Source organism: Athene noctua, chromosome 2 (assembly GCF_965140245.1).
Source record: "Athene noctua chromosome 2, bAthNoc1.hap1.1, whole genome shotgun sequence".
NCBI classification, from domain to species: Eukaryota; Metazoa; Chordata; class Aves; order Strigiformes; family Strigidae; genus Athene; species Athene noctua.
In genome coordinates, this window is record NC_134038.1 from 73,566,214 (window position 1) to 73,592,589 (window position 26,376).

At 37.7% G+C, this 26,376-nt stretch overlaps 1 protein-coding gene across 8 annotated transcripts in view; it reads right to left on the bottom strand.

Moving 5' to 3' along the window:
• Positions 1–26,376, bottom strand: part of FHOD3 (formin homology 2 domain containing 3) — a 405,358-nt gene that overhangs the window by 24,825 nt on the left and 354,157 nt on the right. For 5 of the 8 annotated variants that reach the window (XM_074899442.1, XM_074899439.1, XM_074899441.1 and 2 more), the window contains 6 exons: positions 25,763–25,945; positions 21,445–21,564; positions 20,809–20,970; positions 9,144–9,334; positions 6,396–6,588; positions 1,036–1,065 (listed from right to left, as the gene is read on the bottom strand). In XM_074899442.1, the coding sequence (XP_074755543.1) occupies positions 1,036–1,065; positions 6,396–6,588; positions 9,144–9,334; positions 20,809–20,970; positions 21,445–21,564; positions 25,763–25,945 (879 nt within the window). The remainder of the gene's footprint in view (positions 1–1,035; positions 1,066–6,395; positions 6,589–9,143; positions 9,335–20,808; positions 20,971–21,444; positions 21,565–25,762; positions 25,946–26,376) is intronic. The other 3 variants (XM_074899444.1, XM_074899443.1, XM_074899437.1) reach the window with 1 other exon arrangement.

A 26,376-nucleotide genomic window follows, 5' to 3' on the forward strand; every position in this document is an offset into this window, starting at 1 on the left:
TAGCTTGCAACAATTTGATGTGGAAAGTATGCAAGTGCCTGAGTTTCACATGTGAAATTAAAAGCAAAAAAAAAAATTAGAAACTTCTATGAAAGTTCATGCCATTTTTGCATTAAGAATACTAATACTCTCTTATACACAATGTTTTGTGAAGCTAATCAATACCACCTCAGACAAAAACCGAAAGGATAAAGCCTTCACATAACTGTTAGTTACTATTCAAACAGGTTAGTTAAATGTTGGCATAAACAGGCTAATTCATATTTTTTTTCTGCACCCCAACATAAATCATCACTGAGGGAGAAGCTCTATAGACAGAAATTTTATTTCAGTTCTTTAATTTTCATATGTTGCTGTAGATTAATGGCCAAACCCCAGCCTCTTGAGTAAATGACTGAGCATTAAGTCACATTGTTTCTGTTCAGCAAATTAAAGAAAGATCTAATGCTGAACAAAAAAATGCACTGCATGACAGATGCTCCTCGAACCATAAATTGTTTTATTATGAATATAGCTAGCACATTATAGTTCTTAAATTATTTATTTACTACTTCATTCATTTTCAACATCACCTTCAGGAGTACTTTACGATAAATACATGAATTACTCCATGGCTCACCTCCACAGTGACTGAAGAATCTTATCCACAATTCATAGCAAGGAGAACCATTAAAATTTGCTTTGCATCCCTATATCCTGATGCTTTTGAACACTATATAAAATAATACTATTTGGACTTACACAGCTTAATAATGAGTATGAAATCATAGTAGTCTGTAGCCCAAGGTAAATGAAGATCCCCATAACATTCAGATCACTGATGTTTTTGGATATTTTCAAGAGAGCAGGTATGCATATGGTTAAAGCTGATTGTAAAAATGCATTCTTATGATTGAGCCAAAAAGCTATGAGAGAAATGTCATGGTTCATAGTTCCAGTGGAGCAGATGGATTTGAGAAGTCCATACTATCTGAGTTAGAAATTAGATGTCACAGCACACGAGGAGGAATGACATGCTCTTTCAGAGAACCATACCTCAGCATCCTCTTCTTCATCGGTCTGCCACTGGAAACAAAGGACAGGGTGGAGAAGGACAAACAGCAAGATTTAGGAAGACAGTATATGGTCAAACCACGACAGAGCAAGAGGTAACCATGGTACTGTTTATGCAATTATAGGAGGACACCAAAATACAAAGCGTATAAGGAATTAATTGCTTAGACAATCAGCTTCCTTATTTTTTTTTAGTTAATTGTATGTAGAACAGACAGTCACTGTCACTAGGGTATATAAAAAAGTCCTGATTTTTCTTAGAGTAATTATGAACGGAAACTACCCCTAACTCATCCTATTTCTCTCCCTTGAGTCATGCAGTTGCTTGCCCGCTTTTTGCCCCATGGAAACAGAGCACTAGAAAGGATTCCCTCTCCTTTTTCCATCTCTGTTCAGCACAGGGAGGTCCTGGCTGCTCTTTCTCACAGTGCAGAGGTCAGCTTCTTGGCAATTCCTTTTCTCTACACTTAAGTGCTTGTTTTAATTCCTTTTTCAAGCTGTGGCTTTTCAACTTCCAATTTAACAGAGCACTCAAATCAAATGTGGAGTAGTCTTTGAATAAATGCTCAAAGTTCTTCGGTAGCTGCCCGATATCAGATCCTGGAAATTAGAGAGATGCAATTATCCTTTGTCATTCAGGGTTTTCACCCTCTGTGACAGCAGGCATGTAAAACTATCTTGACAGTTATGCTACATTAAATGCAATGGACATATCAAAATATTGTGTCATATGGAGTGTTCTTAAATTTGGGGAATTACAGGGAATTAGCAAACTATTCAGAGCTGTGCCTGGGGAATTCTTCATTGGGTTGTAAGATGCCCAGCATGGAAGGTTCCCAAAGTAAAACAGAATTTCTCAAATATCTGGGCTCCTTGTTTTCATAATTTTCAGTTTGATTGCTTATAAAGTGCAAACATAGCCCAGAAATGCAATGATTTTTTTTTTTTTATTTGTGGGTTTTGTTTTATTTTTTAGAAGAAGCATTCTATCAATTCTATTCCCCTTCCTAGTGTTACTAATACATACTTTTGACCTTATCTCCATCTCAGCTATGATTTCTGCCTGGGATTGATACATTCTGTTCCAGAAACATTCATCACGAAAAATGAAAGCCTGATTTACTTTGGCCCTCAGTTTAGTTTCAGCACAATCTCCATAAGAAGATTAGTTGTGAGAGTGCTGAGCAGCACATTAACATTACTTTTTAAGGGTATGTTTTATTCAAAGAGTGAGATGCTTATTTTTCTTTGGACACAGTGGCACTAACAGAAACACAGGCAAATGTTTTGCAGAGGGACCTTGGCAGGTATGTTCCCTTTACATTAAAAAGATCCATTTGTTTTTTTCCATCCCCCAGAGGGCAGGGAGTCACCATAAAGTAATTCTGAAGAAGGCCACTATTCACTTTTGGCATGACTAAGAAACAAAAAGGAGAAGAATGGGAACCAAGAACATACTTGCATTATAATCCATAGTTGCACCTATCTAATAAGTAAAAGGCAGGAGGAGAGCAAATTAAGCTAAATAATATGCAAAAGGCACTGAGGGAAAGGCAAAATAATGGAGTACACACATTGCAAAGAGTGTGTTCCAAACAAAAGTGTATTACATTACTATAGCAAGCTAGATTTTTACAGGGAAAGTCCCAGCTGCTGGCCTTCATGCTCATTTAATCTAGCTAAAAGTGATTTGCTGTGGACTTACTTTAAGAGCAATGTACTCCTCCCTGTTTGACTTTGCTCATCTCCAGTAGCCAAGGCATTATTACCATTTCCTGTCCTCCTGCTCTGGGTGGAGAGGGCTCACACCTAGAACCACTGTCCTTCTACACCCAAAGCTACACCAGTGCACAGGAGGAGCAGTTCACCATCTCCGTCATGTTTCCATGTCTGGAGAGCCATTTGCTCCCAGCAAATACTAACAACAGGAGTCAAAGTAGCAAAATAAAGAAACCAAACTTTTGTTTCACAAGGGAATCTGCTCTCATCAGGTGTGTATATTATGCATTTTATTTTCTTCTTAATTTCATTATTATAAATACTCTGAGAAATATTAATAAATTAGGAAATTTTTAACATGCAATATTACCATAAAGCACTTAAAGAATATTGCTATACTGAATACCTCTTGCAGGCGTAAGATGTAAATTTTAAGAAAAAAAGCTGCTTGAGTCTTCTGTCATCCAATTTTGGATGTTGCAGGACAACCTGAGATCTACCTCCTTCCCTCCCTCCCATTTTTCCTTTAGACTAGCATTTCTATGTGGTGGATTTGCCATTTCAAAATATTATTTCTATTACATAGCAATTTTGGAATTGAAACTCCTAAGTATCATAAAAATCAGAGCTTCATAAATCTGGGAGACAGATGCTTATATTACCTACTATTATTAAAAATAATTTAAAAGGTCAGACTTGTATCTATAATTGCATTTCTTTCCTATTTTGCTTGCTTGTTACTTTTAGTGTGCCTGAAATGAGTGCTATCATTGGCTAAAGGCAGATACAAGGTTTCAGAGACTAGGCAATTTTCCCTGTGAAACTGTGGCAACTCACTGTTCTTTTTTTTTCCTTACTCCCTCCCTCTTTCTCTCTCTTGCAGTCAACATTCACCAAGATTTAAACTGACAGTGCCCAGTCCACTTCAGCTATTAAAGAACATATAAAGATCTCTGGGGTAAAAGGCTGAAAGAAACACTGGAAATATTCCCCATCGTGTTTCTCTGCCCTACTCCATGTGAGCAGTTGCTAAAGCTGATGCAAGTTCTCCATGCAAAGAGCCAGCAGACTCTCCACGCAAAGAGCCAGCACCCCCTCTGCCTTCCAAGTCTGCAGGGGGGAAACAAGGTTTAAGAGATACGTGCCTTCTTGTTAAGCACTGGGATGGTTCTGGCTTATTCCTTTCCCATTTTTGCTAGAATCCCCCCTCTGTCCTGTGAAGTGATAAAAATGAGATCCTGATGAACCTCTCAAAAGGACAGGGAGGTAAATATCAAATAACCACAAAATCCTTCTAGGTTATCAAATCCAGAAATTAAAATTCCACATGACTACTACTTATTACTTTCTACAAAGAGTTGCTTTCTAATGTCAAGATCTAAACTTTCTTCTATCAGCGTTTTGTAACTAGTTTAACATACTGTCAATGCATTACTGATAGATCTTCCCTTTCCAATGCCTTCAAACATAAAACACTAAGAAAATCAAGACCAGATACAAACCACAGCCAACACAAGACTACAATAAAACTCCCCTTTTTCATCATTCTTCACACATAAATACCTTTTATCCTGCTGACTTGGAAACTTGTTTTGAGGTAGATCTGACTTTGAAGTTGTCAGTGAAGCTGTGACAAATAGTCTGATGCAACTTTAATTCTGTTTTACCATGTAATGAAGTCAAATGAATGGTAAATGAGGCCATATTACTGGGCTACAGATAAAGAGATTGAGTAAGTCCTGAAACAATCATATGGCCATATGAATAACTCCCTTAAAGAACATCTCTATAAGGGGAATTTTAAAGAATGTGGTTTTTTACACCATCAGGCTTTTTGTTTTTAAGCTAATAGGACCATTATATAATTGCAAACTAGTGATAGGCAAAAAATGTTCCCTTTCTAGGGACCTGCAAGAGATTTTTAGGTGGAACACTAGCTGTCAGATGGCATTTGATTCTTGTGAAATCTCAACACTATCTTGAGCTGAACAAGACATCTTCTAATAACACATTTTTTCTGGGAAAGGCCTAGCTGCCTCCTTTCTCACGTTTTCAGAAAACGGCCACTGTCCTTGTTTCTGTTCCTCACTGACTAGCTGTCAACCCTGAGCATTCTTCTGGTTTGAAAGGGTCCCTTCTCTCTGCTTCCTGAACCCAGCTGCCAGTGATCAGATTTGCTTTTCTCCTCATGTTTCCTGCAGGAACAGGACATTGAGAAGCTTTCTGTCCTGCCACTGCCAGTTCTTCTGGACAGATAATACAGAAACACTACATCATATAGTAGGAAAACAGTAACTCCACGTCTCAGCATTGTTTAAACTAGTAAAAAGTACTAAAGCTATCTGTAGAAATGAAAATTTTAATTTACCAGTCTTTTTGGTTAATGCTATCTTTTGGCTCCTCTAGAGTATGTCAGGAAAAATGGCAAGCAATTGAAGAAACTGGTATCAGTTCCCCAGTAGTAGTGCTGAAAAACTGTATGTGTGTATTACACCCTTCACATACAATCAGAGCCTCCTCCTTAAGCTGAGGCTAGACCAAAAGGAAAACCTTTTGAGATAATAATACAGGTTTATCATTTTCTCTAGATGAGGCAGATTTCCAGATTTAAAGAGGTTATTGCCAGGAAAGATCTACAAATAATCATGAGTCAATGACTTAAATACAATCTCAATTTGTATCTGTCTCAATACATTTATATATATATTTTGACCCATATTGCCTGAGCCATAAAACTGTAATCAGCTTAGGTCTTTTCATGCCAAAGGCAGGGATAGCTTCATATGCAATGGACCACTTGCATCTAATCGAGACTCCAGATTTGGATTTTGAGACAGCTGGAAACTTTTATTAAGTACTGGCACTTCTTAAAACTTTATTTGGATTGAGTCAACTACATCAACTTAAAAAAGATTAAAAAAATCAAGGGTATTCTAAAGCTTACTATGCTGAGAAAACTAATCTTATTTGAATTTATTCTATCAGTATGCAATCATACAGTCAAAAAGTTTGCAGGGTAACATCTACTGTGAACATAAATTTGTCTGCTTCTTCAGAACCTCAAAGTAGTCTGTTCCTGTAAAATTGTCTGTTCTTTGCTTTAAAGTTAAGAACAAAATTGCTGTGCATGTGCACGCATAAATATGTATACCTAAAAATGGATAAAATACTAAGATCGATGACTACATTAGAAAATTCAAAGATAGAGGAAAAAAAATGGTTAAATTTGGTTGTAACCACTTAAATGGATACACTGTTCATCATTTAAATCATGTCCTGAATTAGAAGCCTCATTTCGAGGTTTTTTTCCTTTTTCATATTTTTGGCTGATCAGGTACACACAGCTCCTTGTGTCTGCCAGATATTTTGGGCACTGTCTGTGTAACACACAGAGATGCTCTCTTTGGATGCTTAATTTTTCTCTCATTCTATACATTGGTATGAAGCAAAATATATACATAATCAAGGATTTGCAAGTTTTGTCTTCTAAGAAAACAGAGTTAATTACTTACAGTAGAAGAACCTCTTAGGAATAACAAAAGAGTAGCAGCACTTCATATATAACAGTCAGTGAAAGAAAATTTTTAAAATCCATGCTGTTGGAGATACACTTTGCCACTTACATCTGTTATCATTTTCCCTCTGGTCTTGTTTCTTTCCCTGTGGTTAGCTCGTTTCTGTTTTTGCTGCAAAACTCGTTCCCTGGTGGTGCGGTATTCCAGAGCAAATTCGCTAATAATTTTGCAGAACTTATTGATGTTGACTTCACGTATTGCGTAGGGAGGATGGCCCATAAATAACAAAAATGAGTGAAATCTGGAAAACAATGAGTTCATAAATGTAGAGGGAAAAAATCTGTATTGATGTTTTCTAGGAAAAAACCCCCCACATTTCAGTGAATCCATTTATTACTTTATCAGCTCCCATAATTTCTTTTGTGCTACAGAATTTTCATGGATGCTTTGCATAACATTGGCATGTTTTATAATTAAAACCATGAAAGTCTAGTCTATGATAACTTCATCCTAGTCTACTTTCCCAGGCTGATGCAGGAGATAAGATGTTTATGGAACTCCAACTACTTTATATGACTAATTTGGCATGTGAATGACCATTTTCATTTCAGTTAGAGAAAAAATATTTATTAAGTTTTAATTCTATTTATTTGTATTAAGCAACTTCAAAGAGGCTGTTAGGATGTTGGGGAAAGTCTAGACAAGAAGAATGCAGATTTACAGGCTAGCAAACAGAAGAAGGAAAGAATTTCTGGTTCACAAAACTGACCATAATATTATATTATCTACGTAGTACTTTAGTTGGGATACTCTCAATTCACAGTTTTACTGCTTCTGTGGCATTCAGGGCTTTCACACTATTTGCAGCTTTTACTATTGCTTCTATATTGCATGATTTATAAAAGCACACTGAATGATTAAAAATGTATGGGAATTCCTTTTAAATGCATCTACATCCCTGATGATAAAAAGTCTTTCCAATCCTAGAAAGATGCAAGTATATGGATACATTTTTTGAGAACTGTAGTACTAGCTGCAGGATATAATAGGAAAAAAACAGTATTTTTCTTATTTGTACAATGCACAGATAAACACAATAGGAAACTGGTGAATTCAGTTCCCTTCCACTGCAACTGGGATTTATGCTTACTTATGGAATGAAAACCAAGTCATTATGAAAACAAAAAAAGAGGCGAATCAACTTCTCAAGTGTATATCCACAAATCTGGGGTCGTTTGGAATCTGGATCCTAATTCTGACCACAGCAATTTGAAAATTATTTGGAAGTTGGCAAATCTCTCAAAATTTCATTAATAAGCATGAACACAAATTACTCAGATGATTTAAGCTACATGTGTGAATCTGAAAAAAAAGCTCAGGTGTATCACAGAATCACAGAATTGTCTAGGTTGGAAAAGACCTTGAAGTGCTCACCTAGCACTGACAGATTCCAACTACACCATATCCCTCAGCGCTATGCCAACCCGACTCTTAAACACCTCCAGGGATAGGGGACTGCACCACTGCCCTGGGCAGCCCAATCCAACGCCCAACAACCCGTTCTGTAAAGAAATGATTCCTGACATCCAGTCTAAACCTTCCCTGGTGCAACCTGAGACCTAGTAGAAAGCGACAGGACAAGAGGGAATGGCCTTAAGTTGCGACAGGGAAAGTTCAGACTAGATATTAGGAAGCATTTCTTTACAGAACGGGTTGTTAGGTGTTGGAATGGGCTGCCCAGGGAGGTGGTGGAGTCCCCATCCCTGGAGGTGTTCAAGAGTAGGGTCGATTTAGAGCTTAAGGATATGCTGTAGGTGGGAACTGTGCTAGGTGAATGGTTGGACTAGATGATCTCCAGGGTCCTTTCCAACCTAGATGATTCTGTGATTCATTGCCTCTTGTCCTATTGCTTATTACTTGGTTAAAGAGGCTCATCCCCCCTCTCTGCACCCTCCTTTCAGGTAGCTGTAGAGGGCGATGAGGTCTCCCCTCAGCCTCCTCTTCTCCAGACTAAACACCCCTAGTTCCCTCAGCCTCTCCCCGTACAACCTGTGCTCCAGACCCTGCACCAGCTTCGTTGCCCTTCTCTGGACACGCTCGAGTCATTCAATGTCCTTTTTGTAGTGAGGGGCCCAAAACTGAACACAGGAATCGAGGGGCGGCCTCACCAGTGCCGAGTACAGGGGTAAGATCCCTTCCCTGTCCCTGCTGGCCACGCTATTGCTGACACACGCCAGGATTGCAGAATTATCACAAATATGTACATTTCAAAGCACTGCAAATATTAACTCCACTGGATGAAACTAAACTCAACAGGAAGCCCTAAGGACAGGTAGTCATAATTCTGTCTTCTGCATAAAACACATAGTCGTGCATCTTGCAGATAGGAATGGCGCTGCCTATAGAAAAACTCATTGCATGAGACTCATTTCAACTTCTGCATATGGCAGATTTGTCATTAGAACTTCATTTTTTTCCTACAGCCTGTTCTTGTTATCAGACAGTAAGCCAAGCCCCCTCACAAGTACCCAGGGAAGGACAGAAAATACAGCAACTTGACCATAAAGCTTCTAGCTTTTGGGGACTAGGAGTTAAAAGACCCAGTTACTGCACCTTGGGAATAAAGAATTGCCTGGATCATTGCTTCTTCTAATCAGAAATACAGAAACTTTCTGGAGTGAAGAATCTTTCTTAAATGGCATCTGTAACAAAGTATGCACCACATACATCCTAGTAACATCACTTGCTGGAATGCGGATTAAACACTTATAAAAAACATATTTATGATGTAATAATTTATTATTTTAGCAAGTGATTTATTATCAAGATATTGTCACCACCAATCTAATTCTGTACCTGTTAATTATTCTTCTATGAACAATTTTCAGGATTATGATTCTTTCTGCACAGTCTTTAAGAAACTCGGACATTTTTTGTTTTAGAGTTGGCTTCATTTCGTGCTTTGCTATGGCCTTAAGGTGATCCCATGATGCTTTGCACCGTCTTTCCATCTGACACAAGTTTTCCTGAAGTTGTTCAAAGTCAACCTGAAAAAAAAGAAAAGAAAATGTAACACTTCAAGTGAAAACACTGGTAGTATCCTTGGATTTCTGAACAATGCAATGTATGTATAAGAAAGGGTCAATGTAGTGGCATCACAACATTAATTCACAATATTAATTACTACTAATAATTAAGAAATTAATTTCTCTGTTGTACATCATCTAGACGTGAAATGCTAGGAAGGAAAAGTGAAAACAAAGAAATACCCATATACATATATATTTGGTTTTAGTCTTAGAGGCCTAACACCTAAATAAGGGACAATAAAATATTGTGATGTGTTTTTTCCCTTGCTAATAACTTTATGCCTGCACCAAGCAACTGCATGACTCAGTTATTTCTGAGGTAATACAAAACTTTCTCTTCTTCTTAATCCTTTTCTCTGATATTCATAGCTTTTTATACCCTGTTTACTGCTCACTGTTGTACTCAGCCAACACTTCTCCAGTTTAGGAAGGACTTGGATCCATTCCCTAGCTATGCACTGACTTGTTAATAGATGATCTACTTCTAATCACAAAATTCACAAGCCAGGATTTTTTAAAGCTGTATTTAAATAAAGTGTTATTTAGTGATCTCAGCATTAACTTTCATCCCTTGATATACAGTACACATTTGCTGGCTTGTAACAAGATCATATAATGGCTTTGAAAGTGTCTCAACGCAGTTAAAATAAATGACTGCATCCTACAGTAACATGCATCAGGACAGAAGCCAACACATTCCACATAAGGTGAGAGAGAGCTTCTCCTTTATTCATCAACCAAAAAAGGTGTTCAAATCGCAGTGGTCTACACACAACAGATGAAAAAAATAAAACTACCCAACATGTTCTTGAATTCTGAAGAAAGGAAAAATTTATTTTATAATATCACTTCACAGTTCAGATGAACTCAAGCTATAAAATACAGATTTAGCTCTCAGATTCTAAACACATCAGTGTTTGGGATGTTACAGTCTGGTACTCCAGTTAATTCCTTAAATCTAAATGAAAACCAGTGTCAGAGACAGGTTTTAGTTTACTCTTTTTAGCTGTGTGCAGCACCCACTGCTGAGACCTATAGTGAGGATAGCCATAAGAAATGCATTATTATTAAAAAGCTGCTGGTATTGATTTGATTTGTTTTTGCTGTGATTTATAAAGTGATGAATTTTTCCTCTTCACAAGGAAATAAAAACATCCTTTGATCCATTCTGCTATTCAGAAAAGCCCTGCAGGCGGAGCAGCTGTGGGCTTTTTGTTTTCCTTATATCCATATCAATGCATATGTGGTTTTTTTTTAAAAAAAGTCCTTTCCAGGTCAGTATTTTTACTGTTGATGATAAACACATTGCTGCTCTCCATAGATGGTATATCTAAAACACACATGGTGAAAAATACTAGCATTCCTATTAAGAAAAAAAAGCCAAGAGGTGGTGTTTCTAGGTCTTAGTTGTAAGAATTATCCAACCTGGTTGAGGAAGTTTCTCTGCCCCTGCAGCAGAGAAATTTAATTTTATGACATTTTATAACATCTTTCACTGAAAACAGAGTGAGTTTTAATCTATCAGAAGGCTCTGAGGTTTAAGCCTGTAGGGGTTCAAGAGACATCTCTGGAGAACTGCATATCTGCGGGGAAAAGATATGGCAAATTCCCTGCCCCTTGAAATATTCCAATAGCAAGTGCATTCACAAGTGAGCAGTTCCAGCAAGGACTGGGAATGGAAGGCTGGGCTAAGGGAAGCACAGGAATTTTTTGAGCACAAACAAAAATTCAGATTGCTAGGGAAGTCATAAGGAGACCACAGCAAGGAGAACACCACGTGAGTTCCCCTGGAATAAAACCCTGTAGAGCACAAGTAGCTCTGCTTGAGCAGAAGCTGTAAAGTCCTGGAAGGAACAAAGCAGGAAATCCAAGAGAGGACAATGTGCCTGTGCATTCCCCACATGCAAACTGTCCTGTGCTTGCAAGAATGTAACAAACCTTTATGAAATCTAAAATTTTCTGGCTGTCAGCTCTCCAGATTTTGGTCACTTGTTTGTGGACAGAAAAGAATAGAGAAATATCCATGTGTGGAATATTAAAAGTCAAACTTTTCCAGAGATAACCAGACACTCCACCTGATATTTCATGAAGCGCTATTTTACCAGTGCAAATTTTACAGGTTGACACAGAATCCATTGCATTTCAGTCTGCTCTAGGTCCTACGCACAAGGAGTTATGTGAAGCTTCTTCATACATGATACACCATACCCTTTCCTCTATCCAAGGTATAGAAACTGCCCCCCAACAGAGCACCAGGTAACAACGCTAAGTCTTCAGATCTTTCTAAAACAACCCAAGCAACCAAACAAAAAGACTAGCATTTATCACCCTGCTGACACAATTGTTCCTACTAAATCTCACAGAAGTGAGATTTTAAATATTCAGGCTGGATCTGCTCAAAAGGAAAATCCTGAAGTTAAAAGTATTTGAACTTTCCTACCAAATACATCAAAACGTTCAATAGTTTGCAGCTTTGGAGTACTACCTGCATGACATTTCAAACCACAGAAAAGTTTTCCTCCCCATCCTTTTTCTTCTAACAGCAATAGCACTAATGTGATGCTCTCCAGTGGGAAACAGTGTAACATAACAGGCACGGTCACCCTCACTGTATCTTCTCTCTCCTTAATTCACATAGCTTGACCTCATGTTTCTTCTGCCATCCCCTTTTTTCTTTAGTGCTTGTTATTAGAAATTAGCCATAAACCTCTTAGCACAGTAAAGCCAAAGATCCACTGATCTTCTAAGTGGACTCTCCTGCAATTGCAGACATTGTACACAGGATCCAGGTGATGTTTTTTTCCTAGGCCTGTGATATATAACATCCAGGTTGTATGCCAGCAATTAGTGTATCTTAAGTGTATGTATCAGCTGTCACATAGACTGGCTTTCCATGGCTATCTGAAATATCAGGTTGTATTTTTAACTAATAAAATACACCAAAATCCTGTTGAAGTAATATGCTCTTATTCTGCAAACTCTTGCATTTTCTAAGCCTTGTAATGTGTTGGAATATTAACCAAGACAGACAGCTACTAATTCCCTTAATTATTAGAATGAGATTCTACTGAAAAGCACGATCCTAAGGAATCTGACATCTCAGAACCTCTTCTGCCTTCACTGTGAAGCCAAACTCATCATGGACATAAAGAAGTGTTTATAGCATTCTGAGCAGCAGCAGTCCAATGACCATGTGACCAACAAGCCCCTTCATTTTATGCACATTTCTGTCATAAAACAGCAGGTACTTGCACCAAATGGAAAATGTACGTAAAATACAGACGTGTCTGAAAAGCATAAGTTTATCCTCACTTTAACTGACGTAAGCAACCATGAAAGTTGAGCACAGTGATCCAGACCTAGGCATAATATTTGTGCACAAATGTTTAAATGCAGTCACACTGTTTGGCAGTAGCCTTGTAAATACAGTTTGTTTTGGTAATTTTTGCTGTTATTGTGCTGTTTAGGATGTCTTCTAACACTGGAAATGTTATATACAAATATAACAGTAACCATGTTGACAAATGATCCCCCAACTCTATGTTCCTATGATAAAGAGAACAAGAACTTATATGGAGTAATAATGACAATTAGTCAATCTAATATGCATAAAGGTAAACATGAAAAGGCGCATATAATACCATACTACCTCCCTGCTACCCAGTCTACCCAGTATTCCCAAGGGAGCACGGATTGCACCTTTTTATTTATGTGTTTATTTCCAACATTTTACTAAAAGCATTAATGTTGCATAATGGTAGAATTCCTTTTTTTTTTTTTTTTTTTTTTTCTTTCCCATTCTTTCTTTCTTTCAAGGAAAGATGCACCAATTCTTGCCTGAAGCTGGAAGGTCATGCTGGGACTAAGGAATTCAGATGAATTTTGGCTCCTGGAGACCTCAGCATATGAGGTGCTCGGACAAGAACTGCTGTGGCATTATTTTATAACTATGCTCCACTGAATAAAAGGAAGAAATAATCTGAAATGGTCACTACAGCTTTCTCCCTGGATAGCAGTGTACAGATGTTGTGTCTGGCCCCAGGAATTGGAAGAAGGTGGAAAAATATATTCTTCCTTCTTACTACATATATGTGTAAAAGATATGCAGTTTGCTGGTCCTGCTTACTCTTACCTTCTGGTACAGCTTTAAAAATAAATCTCTTTTTTGCCTCAGGAAAAAGAATGAGTGGTCTTAGGTTGTTATGCAAAATAAAAATGTCTTTTCTTTCAGACACTATGTAATGTTTATTTTCATTTGTAAACCAATTTAGAAAAAGCAACTTTCTAAATGCTCCTGGGATATATTTGATATGTTCCTCCTTTCTCCTGCCAGGTTCCGCTCCATTCACAACCACATTTCTGAAAAATATTCAGAACTATTTGTTGTTTATCTGTGAAATCTCTTGCTAGGCCCACTGTTCAGTCTTCTGAGAAGTGCCTTTGTAGATGCTGTTGCATCAGAGTGGAATAGCCAGAGACAGTCTATTCAAGTAGGATTTAAAGACTAGTTTATGTGCCACAAGCCCTGCAGGGTCAGCCTCATTCAGGAAACCATTGCCATAAGTTGCTAATGGGCAACTTTAAAAATCTGTTTGACAATTTAATGTGCCATTGCATTTTGCACAAAAGACACTCAGACCAAACCCAAAAACCTTCTAACCACATGCCAGCAATGCTATCACTCATTTTAATCCATTTATATAATTATTTATTGTTTGCTATCATAGTAGCAGACGATTGCCATAAAAAACAATGCAACACTGTTCTCGCTGGTTTTCACCTGACTTAAAAACTACCACCATCACTAAATGGCTCAGTGTTTACTTCCCTGTCCATCCAGGTTTCATGAACATTGGTCCTTTAAAAGGCAGATTTTTTTCAAGTCCCACTCCATGCCATACATCCAATATCACCTGTTGCGGATATAAGTTTAAAACTGTATTAATTCATGAAATATTAGACCATTCCCCATTAATTCATCTAGGACATGTATCAGGGAAGATTTCTGGTCTTTGGGTTGGGATGTTATTTCTCTACGTGCCCACAAATATCTCATGGCAACACAGGAACTAGATTCTTATTATCTGTTGGGAGAGAGAGGGAGGGCTGCTTTGAGGTGACACTGGGAATTAAATGCATTGGCTCAAACCTAAAGTGCCTTCCGCTCTATATTCCCTAGGGCAGCATATACAATTTCAGGTATGCATTGCCATTCACAGCAAACAACTGTAGCCTCTGTGAGATAACAGGTCATTTTTCTTCAGCATTTCCTCAGCTGGAATGTGCTTTACACACACGTTTCCTCTTCCAGCTAAACCTCTTGACTCTGGGCTAAGCTGCATTGCTACTGAGAGTAAAAAAACTGTCCTAAAATCAAAGATATGCCTGATTACACTTATGTTTCCTACCTCCTGTATTTACATTCAGCCCCTGAACATGGTCAATAATATCACAACTGGGTTGAAGTAAAAAACCACAAAACAAAAAAATGAAGGGAAACTGGTGAAGCTGAGGTTTCTGCTTAAAAACACTTCTTTTCAAATTCACTGTAAAATACTGAAAGTTTTGTTCTGAAGGCCAGTGAATAACTTGTTATGTAGCCTCAGTATCCTTCTACTCAAGCAGTCTTCTACTGCTTGATACTATATTGATTGTTTATTGCTACAGCTTGTTTCTTTTAGTGTTGAACATATCAAATCCAGATATTTCTAAGGAAGACCTGGATCTCTGCATTTTTATCCTACCCACAAGGTGCATTAAATAGAAGACTGATGTTTTTGCAATGACAAATGTTGCCTTAAGTTCACAATAAAATGACAACTATTTTATCGCACGTCATAAAAGATATGCATGATCACAGACAAAACCTTTCTCTCCTCAAAGTTCAAGATAGTTTCTGCAGCAGACCACAGCCTAGTCTGAGCTGTTTATAATTTAGGGTCAGACCGTTCATTCTCACATTATTACAGGGATACGTTCTGGCAGGGAACATGAAATCTTCCTCTTTTCCTGACCTGGTTCAGCGCCAAAGGAAATTCTGAGAACTGCTCCTTGCAAACACACTGTCATCTGAGTGCAGCGACCTTCTGTGGCGTATGTTCAAAACTCTGTCTCCTCCAGTATTTCCACACTGGCTTGCTTCACTGAATGTCACATTATCCTAAGACCAGTGTAGGCCAACTTGCACACTGATGGTCGCCCATTTTAAGTGGATACCAGCTCTTAAAAGCAAGTAAAATATAAGAGAGGTTCTGTCTAGACATTTCCAATTCTAAGGTAAGAGGTGGCATCCTGCCAAAATAATTTTGGAAATAAGAATACCTGAATCAATTCACTAATTAAAAATTAAAGGATGGAGGTGCTTACTGAGGTATGACCAGATGACTCTACCCAATTAAGTACATACCTCCACTACATTTTTGTTCTTTAAACCTACAATAAACACACTAATATGGGATCTTTTTGCAGATGTCGTATGACAGTTCCTGCAATTTGGGATGCAGAGGAGCGATGCCACTAAGTGGTGATGTAGGTCCCTTCAGATGGTGTTACTGCACCTGTAACACTACTTGCAGTCATTTCACCTGAATGAAACATCACAGTGCTGTCAGGTGCGTGTGCTAAACTTCATTTGCTCTCTCTCCGACAAAACCTTGAAGACTCATTTACCACTGAAGCTCCTTCCCCCAGCCCCAGCCTGTCCTGCAACCTGCTGGATCTGCCTAATCCTGCTCTGTTTCACCATTGCTCCCACCAGCCCATGCCAGGAATGGGGGCAGCAGCAGCAGTCCTTGCAACTGGCACCACAAAGAATGCTACAGCCGTAAGAAACCTTGCATTCACCAAACCCTTTTTACCATGGAAAGTAATTTAAATTTGGCATTTCTTTTTGTCTGAAATAATGTAGGAAAACCATACATGAATGATAATTGCACACAAATACTTCCTGTCGAGTGAGACAGGAGAAACCCCACTGAAGCAGCACAGAAGGCAGCATGATCTTCCCCTACCTTTTTTTTTGTTTTTCTTTTCTCCTTTGCCTTCTTTCCAGCATATCAGGCAGAAGTTGCAGCACGCCAGAATGGCGTTTCTGATTCAGTCACCTCCTTTCTCCCCATGCCTCCCTGTCAAGTCCTTTGGAGGGCAGCTGCAGGCTGCCTTCTCCTTAGCGGACGTCTTAGACTCGTCCTAAGTCCTTTCCTATCAACAATCCTTGCTCCCTCCCCTGCGTTGTTAACATGTTCTATTGCTTACTTTTAAAAGCAGCCTGCTTCTCCATTGCCTAGTATCTGCAAACTAATCCATGTGTCTTGCTGCAGGGGTTAAAAACCGCCCAGAATTTTGGCATCTTGTAAGTAAATTAAAATTAGGGGGAGAAAAGGACAATTACTACTGTACTCTGTGGAGCTGGCCAGCTTTCAGAGGCATGGGGAAAAATATTTATGGGATTGAGAGAGAAGATGAACATTTCTAATAAGAATACATTTTCTACTCATTAACAAAGAAGATAACAGTGCTGATGTTTTCTTACCATTCTTGCCATACTGGTAAGAAAACTTCTAGGAACAATACTGAGTTTAACTGCAGAAATCTAGGGTTCTGCTTCATATTAGGTACATCAGCTCTGGTACACCACCAGTGAAAAAACAAGTTAAAATATGTTAAAAAAAAGGCAAAAATAAAAAAAGCAAGTGCTTTTAATCATGGGATGCTAAACAATCAGTGTCCTGCATGATCTTACATATTTTTATAAAGTATGAATACTTTTATTTATCTAGAATTCTATTTTTTGGTCATTTTTTCACTTGTGTCTGCTTTTTTTGCCATTTATGACTTCAGGCCTTCAACAAAAAGCCACAAGTTTTGCAATAACTATACCATTTTGTTTCTGGTCTTTCTAACTCCTTTCTGGTGAGGCAGCCTGTTTTCTTTATGGGTTTTTTTCATGAACTAAGGCTCAGGAAATTCTCATATGATGTGCAACTCAGGGGAAGGGGCATCTCTGTTTATCTACAGGATGGAAATTGTTTAGCCTTTGTGGTTTCTGAAAGATGTTTGTAGACAAAATGGAGCTCAAAATACAGCCTAATCCACAGTGAAATATTAGTTCTCCTTTCCTGTCAGCTTTCCTAAACCAAGATTTTGCCTCGTCTGTGAACATTCCCTTGAAGAGGGCAGCTTGGATGGCTTCCATGTCCTAATTCTTTGATTTGTGGCAGCTAAGATCAAGTGGGAATAGAGCTTGTTACAGTAATCCATCAGTGGTATAACACATGCAGGAACATCCCAAGGAGGGAGACCTTGGGCGTCACGGGGAAGGTTAAGGCTATAATTTCTCTTAATGTGATTTTGTCTGGCCTTTTCAGAATTTCATCCGCTTTGGGCAGGGCAACTAGATCAGCAAACCACAGACTGAAAGACTGTGTTCAATTTTGTATGCTCTTAGACCTAAAAATTTTTTGTAAATGACAGCATTAGATTAAGCTTTCTTCCACTTTCTAAGACTGAAAAATAGAAGATTCACTTGAGAGTACACCATATATGGTGGTGTGAATTTTGGAAAACAAGGGCTCTTTTATGGTAATTTTGATTTTAGTGATTAACTTGGTCCCAATTTAAAAAAAACCACATGAAATAACTTCTTAACAAAGAGAAGAAGCAGGAAATGAGAAACCAATATACCTAAATATTAGGACATGAAGAATCATTCAAAGAAAAAAACATTAAAAAGATTAAAACCTTCCAAATCTGAGAAACCAATCCCAGTGAAGGCAATAAAACACAGCCTAAACATAGGCTGTACAAGAGGAAAATCAGGAGAACAGAGATGGAATCCAAACAGCAAATATCTAAGGATATAAAACAAAACCCACAAATTCCTTTATGGTATCCAAAAAAAAGAAAATATGTAGGAGGTCCTGGATCTCTGGGTATGAAAGAAACTGAGGAAGACAAAAGTTAAGGAAGGGAAGCAAGATGACTTCTTTTCATCCAACTTCACCACAGAAGATGTTGGGGAGAAACCTATTCTTGGTACCTGTTTGGTTTTTTTTTTTTTTTGTATTTTATTTTTTAATAGACATGAACTAATACCAAGCTTCGAATACTTGCTGGCAGAAACAAATGTGTTAGAGGAGGATGATATCTTACAAAGCAGTAAACAAGCAAAAGACAAGAATTTTGACAGCAATTAAAATAAAGAAATTGAGCTACTGGCTAAAATGAGCATGCTTCCACTACACTTAGTAACTTAAAGAATCAGAGGATAGCAAAAGTTTCACCTATCTTTATAAAAGCAGCAAGGTTGATTCAGGAGACTGTAAAGCTTCAAGCTTTATTACTATACCTGGTGACCTGGTTGAAAGGATGAATAACAGGAACTTAAATATATCAAAATAATCACTAGATTATGAATATGTTTATAAAACAGTGGACAGATAAGAGCAAGTAAAGAAAATTAGACTCTCAAAATCACTACAAGAGCCTTATGGGAGGTCACCTGTGAAGTGTGAGGTTAAGGGAGCAAAGGAGAAGAATGAATACATATTGATTCTCATCTGATGATAGGGTTAACAGCAGGTGTCTCATGATTTGTATTTCAAAGTTATCTGGAAACAAGAAAGCACACTGATAGGGTAAAATCTACAGATGGCAAGAAATTATTCTAATTAGTCCTGAGCTAAGATTATAAGGCGTTTAAGAGATAAGCAGTAAATCTGCTTCAGCAGATCATGGTCATTACTGTGGATCTCAATGAAGTGCACACTGCACACAGTATGGGACTCTTCTGTGCATCAGGCTGAGTTCTGAATTGCCCGATCAGCTCAGGAGGCTAACTGGATGTCCTTGTGCACTGCCCAAAGACAACTGGTGTCAAAAGGATAGCAACAGTCAAAAAACATGAAGAAAACCTCAGGACATCTAACAAAAGATAGCGCAAGCAGAACAGACAAACATAGTAGCACATTACATTTATAATGAGAGGCTGGAATACTGTATTTGCTATCGTTTGACCCCTTCTGAAAGGTAAGATGGAAAAAAAGTGTGAAAATGGTCTCAAAAAAAAAAAAAAAAAAAAGAAGATGTAGAAGGATTATTTGAGACTTAGACAAGGATCTGAGCAGCCTGGTTTAATTTGGTCTTGAACTGAAAAGGGTGTTAGACCAGATGACCTTCAGAGGTCCTTTCCAACCTAAGGTATTCTATGAAATAGAGAGACAAAAAAAATTTTGACTGTTCAATAATTTCAGACAGTAAATCCTAAAACTGGTAAATTCAACAGCAGACAAAATTAGATTATGAGTTCACTGTCCCAAGAACTGTGCTAGGAGCCAAAATAAAATTTGATTTTTGCAGTTTTCTCTAATTTGTATTATGTAGAGTCCTCTCCATTCCAGTATCCCTTAATATCCAAACAAGGTGGCTTTTGGAAAATAAATCATTCCTCCATTTGATGAATATAATGAGTATTATGGCTCATTAAATAAATTTTTTCTAGGAGAGATCCTCCTCCTTCTCTTTTGAAGTGTTTTGTGCTCTCCTCTCAAGCAGCTGGTATTGGCCACTACCAAAATCAAGACACTGGACTAGATGGATACTAGTATTATCTGCTGTAATTATTTCCATTTTCACATGAGACATGACTCCAAACCAGAATTTTCATATTTGTTATCTCCTGATGATATTCTGTCATGTTTACTCCATTAATCAAGTAAGGTACTGTTTTTAAGGGTCATCCATGAAATCTCACACTCTGAAAGTTCCAAGAGTGAGGTTACTATCATTTCTGCTAGCAGCAGTAAGTAATAAATAATCTGCGTACCAGAGCCATTGACTAGACCTATGCATTAGCCAAAGGATTATCACTTTTTAAAAAGAGGTGCTGCCACAAGTTTCCTTTATTTCTATTTATTTTCCCTAACTCCTGATCATCAAAATTATTGTCAGGAGGAGGACAGAAAAGGAGTTAAATGAAATATTTCAAGGACACTTTCATTCTGTAAACAGTTTTATTACCAAAAAAGTTAATTCCTTCCATTGCCCTCAAAATACAACCAGGCATCTCCCTTAAAAAAGAGATTCCCACAAACCACAAAATAAATATATTTGAAGATACTGATCAAATAAAGTTTTAACCTGCAAACAGTTCCTAATAGTTATATACATTAATAATGTTATATACATTAAAATGGCTGTCATAATGTGGTTGCCTGTTAGAGCACTGATGATGAAACCACCTGACAGACAGAGATAAAGCTCAGAAGAGAGAGTACTGGCATCTTTGAAATTCAGTGGGAATGACACAATGAATCCACATTCATAAAAAGTACTGTGACCAGGGAGGAATAGAATCAAAGAAAAAAAAAAATCTTAAATATTTCACTTTAAAGAGGGTTTAAAAAAACTTATATATATTTATCTACAAGACATACCTTGGCTGACCTAGTGATGGCCCCTATCTCTGAATAAAGATCAGTGCTGTCTGGGAACTTTTCCACCACCATAGTGCAGACATGGTGCAGGAGGGACTGCTTGTGCACCGTGTCCTTGACTTCTGGAACCTTCTCGAGGTAGCTCAACTCAAAAGCTTTGACCTGTAGGGGGAAAAAAAAGGGAAGAAATTAAATCCAAAAATGTTTACTCCTTCCCATGCAGATTAGTAGACAAAAATGATTGCCAAGTAGGGACAGAGGGGAAAGAAGAATAAGAATCGTACAGGAGAAGCAGTTTACTGCTTTTATTTATTTTTAACATGCCGAAGAGTAGGCCTAAAATTAGTCCATCTGCAGTGAAACGACTCACAATACAGTTGCTAAAATGTGAATGGGGACCACAAACACTAAACTCAAAGGAGTTACACCAGAAGAGTGCACAGCTCTATGTGTCCTTGAGGTTACACTGAAAGAGGCAAAGAGCACCCTGACACACAATAAAAACAGAAAGTAGATTCTGTTTTCTAAATTACTTTTCTGGTACAAAATAAATACTAGGTTGCAACTGTCATAATGGTTTTGACTTGTTTTTTGAAGGAAAAAGCTGCAGGCGAAATGCTGGGACATCAAGCTTACGTTGGTTCCATTCAGAAAGTTCCCGATGGCTAGCAGAGTAGAAAGGATAAATCCCAAAGTTTTATTGTGCTCCAGTTGGTCCATTCCTTCCTTCAGGTCAAGAAGTGGTTCTGCAACTTCCTGCCATAAGAATAGAAATAAGGAAATGAAGGCTGCAGTTGGGTATAGCTGCTTTAAATTTTTAATTCTATGGTTTAGATTAATTACTGCGAAAATTCCTGAACTGGCGTCTTGCGGAGTGCAAACTAGCCATGTGTGCTGGCTTTCTTCCATGCTCCAGCTAATAAATCACATGCAAGGACAGCAAAAAAATACATAAAATACTTTCTTTATGTATGCAATTGCCTTCCTTGTCCTGAGGATTATTCTGTGATTCCAAACAGGAGAGAGAGAATCAGAGAAGGGGCTGCTACATTTGAGTTAGATGCATGAACATCTCCTTACTCCAACTCATAAAAAGCTATTCTTTCTAATCTTTGAAAAATAAACAAAAAAAGTTAGAACCCTGGCTGACTTGACATTTGTAGCCTGACCCTAAAGCTTTCTTCAAATGATGGCCACCTCTGAGTTTTAGACGTGGTTTTGTGCTTGTGTGACTTTAAAACTGACCCCCCCATCCCCTGTAAACATCAGGCTTTACAAGTGTTCTCATTTTAATCTTTTAACTTCATGCATCTTCCATCCACACATGTTATCTGAGTATAGGTATGTAAACTGATAAGGCTTGAAAACATAAATTCTGTTCCATTACCTCGGGAAGTGAACTACACCAGAGAGTTCAAAGGAAGACAGCGAGGGTAATTGAGTTGACGGAGTTTATTTCAGTCTTTGTGCAAGGCCCAGGGTTATTTATTTTTTATGCACAGTAACAGTTCACATTGTTTCTATCTCCAAATGCCATCCTAAGCATCCACGAGCAGCATTCTTTTCCCAAATTATTACCCACTTTGTGAGCCAAGAAGCCAAAATTAAGCTGTTATTTTAGACCAAGAGGCAAAATATCTGAGAACTTTACTTTCTTGGAGAAATGCAATGGGTCATGCAATAATTGTAGTGATATTTTACCATAAATAAGAGCACAAAGATGAAGAAGATGTACATTTCTAGTCACTACAGAACAATTAATCTGGTAGATACAGCAAACAATAGACAGAGTAAGAGATGGCATGGAGAGTAAAGTAATTTATACATCAGAGGAGAGGTGCTAAATAATCCAAGACTTTATCAAGTTAAACTAAAATCAATGAACTTCTGTACAGAATTCTTAAAGTCAGGGTTTGTTTAGTTTAGTTTGTTTAGTTTAGTTTGTTTAGCTGCATTGTGGGCATAAATCAAACTGCTCTGCATCTGATGTAAACACAGGCTTTTGAACTATTTTAATTGTATCAATTTGCAACCTGTCAAAAATTTAAAGCATTCTGAAGATGAATAAAAAGGTAGCATAAAAGGCTTCCAAAGCAGTCCATACTGTAGCCCTTCATTTAACTATTTACTTGCAAGTTATCCAAGCTTAGACTTTCTTGTGTGTAGTATACATTTATAATTACTCTGCATTTTTTATTTTATTGTAGCATGAAGAAACAATAAAAAATTGTGCTAGATACATAAAGTCAGATGAAATGTCAATTCTTGCTTCCTATAAAACTCACCTTATACCTAAATATCCTTACATACCACATATCCTTATTTACCATGTTTTTATTTTTCACCTAAAAAACTATGCTTGAATGAAATTTGTGGATTGGTCCAGAATTTCTGGCTGTGAGACATTTAATAATGCTTGATAAATGTTTGATGCACATGCACAAGTGAACCCAACTATATGTGTGCAATGAATCCAATGGTACTGGGACAGGGAGGACGTAGCTGATATGGCATATGTATTATTACCATCTGTTATACTGGTAATAAGTCTAGCTAACTGCATCTATACAAGTTCGTGTGCATGCTTTTCTGGGAAAGCTAAAAACTTGTTTGGGATGGGAACTCTGAGATGACCAAAATGTAATTTGCCATATTTATGTTTAACCAAGACTGGCCTGCATAAAGTATCACACCCTTTTAAAACAACAGAAAGTATGAGGATCACACTGTAAAACTTAAAAAGCTCTGAGAGTTTTTAAATTATTAGACAATTTAAGCATCACTCAAAACTACAATCTTTTTAAACACTTATTTCTCTTAGCACACTGTCTCCAGGGAGACTAGAGTCAGGAGTAATATTTCTGCTCAGAAGAGAAACTGAATCAAGCCTTTTTCTTTACTAGTTCTACTTTTTTTCATTTCTACACCTGCTTATATTTATTTATGATCCTTGAAAGTTGTCAGCAATAAGGATATATTTGCTCACAGTGACTCTAAGAAAAAAAAAAAATCTGATTTAGGACAACTAAAGATTCTATTTCTCTTTCTAAGACCTTTAAACTCCCTTTAGGATAACAAAATTTGCATCATAAATAGTTCAGTAGAAAGAACTAGTGGTAACACAGTGTTTCAAGAACAGAAGAATATTAGCAGCCATGGGACTCTTTATTATCATAATCATTTCTACAAACTACTTTATTTTTACTTTTTAATATGCTCATGGTATCTTATTTCAGTCTAAATAACTCTTAGATTTATTGGTTACCTGGAACTTAAACTCTGACTTTAGCCTTTTGTTACTGGAGAGACCCAACTGCTCTCTCTCTTGTATCTCTGATGTCTGATCCCGTATCTTCCTTTTCACCACAGCTAGGACCCAAGCTGCCATATCTATGCTTGTCTGCTAGGCTTCTTATCCCATGCTCCTCTTATTTTATCAGAGTTATCATATGTTATTTCCTGTACCATTTTATGGTACTGTACTTAGGCCTATCTACCTTTCAACAAGGATAAAATATTTGTCCTGTCTTCACTCCAGTTATCGCTTCTTTGAGTAAGTTAGGTATTTGAGACATTTTATACTAGCACCCATTCTTCATGGATTTTAGCTGGCAGTTTATTAACTTTGTGGTATAAACATTATAGGATAAGCAACAGGAAAGCTATGAGAATTTCTTCAGCTTTTAGCTGTCTTCAAATGTTACCTTCTTACTGAGAGGAAGCTAGAAATTCTAGGTACATATAGATTAACAGCTACAGCTAACTCAGTTTACATGAAAGGAACAATTTAGCCATGTGGTAACTTCAAAGCAGAATAAATAGCTGTCCCAGAGGAAAAAAAAAAAAACAAAACAAACCCAACTGGAAAAAGGGTATTCAGGCCAGATACAAGTATTTTATGTTTTACAAGTCAGAAACGAAAATGTCTAAGACTAAAATGTCACAATTAAAATATCCTGAATATTAGTGTTCTAAAATCTAAGCAAATTAAGCAAAGGTTGAGTAATCTTGACAGTATCATCTGCAAATCAATCCACTGTTGTATAACTTGTTAAATAACCATGGCTAGGTAAACATAAAGCATTTTCAGAAGCATGTCCCGCTTCTCAGAATCTGTATCATACAAAGTTATACCGATTTTTTAATATGCACATAAGTGCACAGATACACAGATAAAATTAATATATACAGGAGAGAGCTGCTGGATGAGCAATGCATGGGGTATGCACCAGAAGTGCAGTCAGAAGGTTCCTGTGCTAAGATTCCTGAAATAGCTTGTGAAAGTCAGAAAGCAGCTGAAATTGCCTACACAGTTTCATTCTGCTTCATCTTTGCATCAAAACTATATGCTGCCATTTTGAAATTTTTGTCTGTGATTCATCATTCATGACAGACAACCCAATTATACTGTTCTCTGAACAAATTCCATCCACGAAGAAGGTGGCAACAACTGTCTATGACTGAATGGAACAGAACATCCCTGAAGGGTGTCTTATCTTTTGTTTATAACTTTGAAAGAGAGTTATAAACAGAGAAAACTTTAATGGATGGTGTTTTCCTTAGTTCAAATGGATGTATGATCAATACTCTCATTTTACAATGTAAGGCTGAATACTGTAGTCCTCATCAATCTTTATCCAAAGAAAAATTCTTACTGCTCTCAAGTAAGAATTTCCTGAATACCATCTGGAGAAGGTGTGGCAAGGATTTAGCCCTCTTCTTTGTTTCAATACCATTACCGACTAATTAAAGGAAGGAAGACATAATCTCTAATTTTCTTTTATAGAAGGAACAAATTATGAAAGATTTTTCCTGTTTCCTGGTTGGCCACCAAAACAAAAGCAATCCACTTACCGTTTCCTCAAAATATATGCTCATATAATAACAAGGTCAGGGAAAGATTAAGCAAAACCTCAGAGGAGTCTCCACCCCTGCCTCCCTGCTTTCCCCTCACCTTTTCCACTATCTCGTAGTCCATCTTGAAAGCCCAGAGCTGGAGCCTGGCGGAAAGCTCGCTGATGGAGGAGAGCGTGAGAAGAAACTGCTCGGCACTGCCCAGAGGGACATCAGGGTTTGCCAGCTGTGCCTCCTGGATCTTTTGCTTCTCCTCCTCGGTTGGGATCATGGTCAGGATTTTCTGTGAAGGGAGACAAAAGGCAGGCATCAGCAACAAGGCCGAGAGATGTGCAAGGGCTGGACACTGGGTGACTTCACAGCAGCAACAGTGGAAGTCTTCAAGTCCCTAGCTGGTAAATTAGAACAGCACTGTAGTAATCAAGAACTAATCCACTGCACAAGAAAGCAAAACAAGGCCTGCTATCTCAAACAGTAGCAGTTAGTTGAAAAACACATCTGTATCAAAATGCTTTTAGAAAAAAATTTGTGCTCAGTAGATATGGTTAATCATGGGATGGAACACTGAAAGAGACACAGGGAGCCTGGATAGGACTGCTGTCCTCAGCTTTCATATTAAGTCAAAACTGGCCACATTTCTGCAAATTACATGCAGAAGTGAGGGTAGGAGAAGTGCAATTTTGTGGCCTGTGATTTACAGCAGGTTAAACCAGA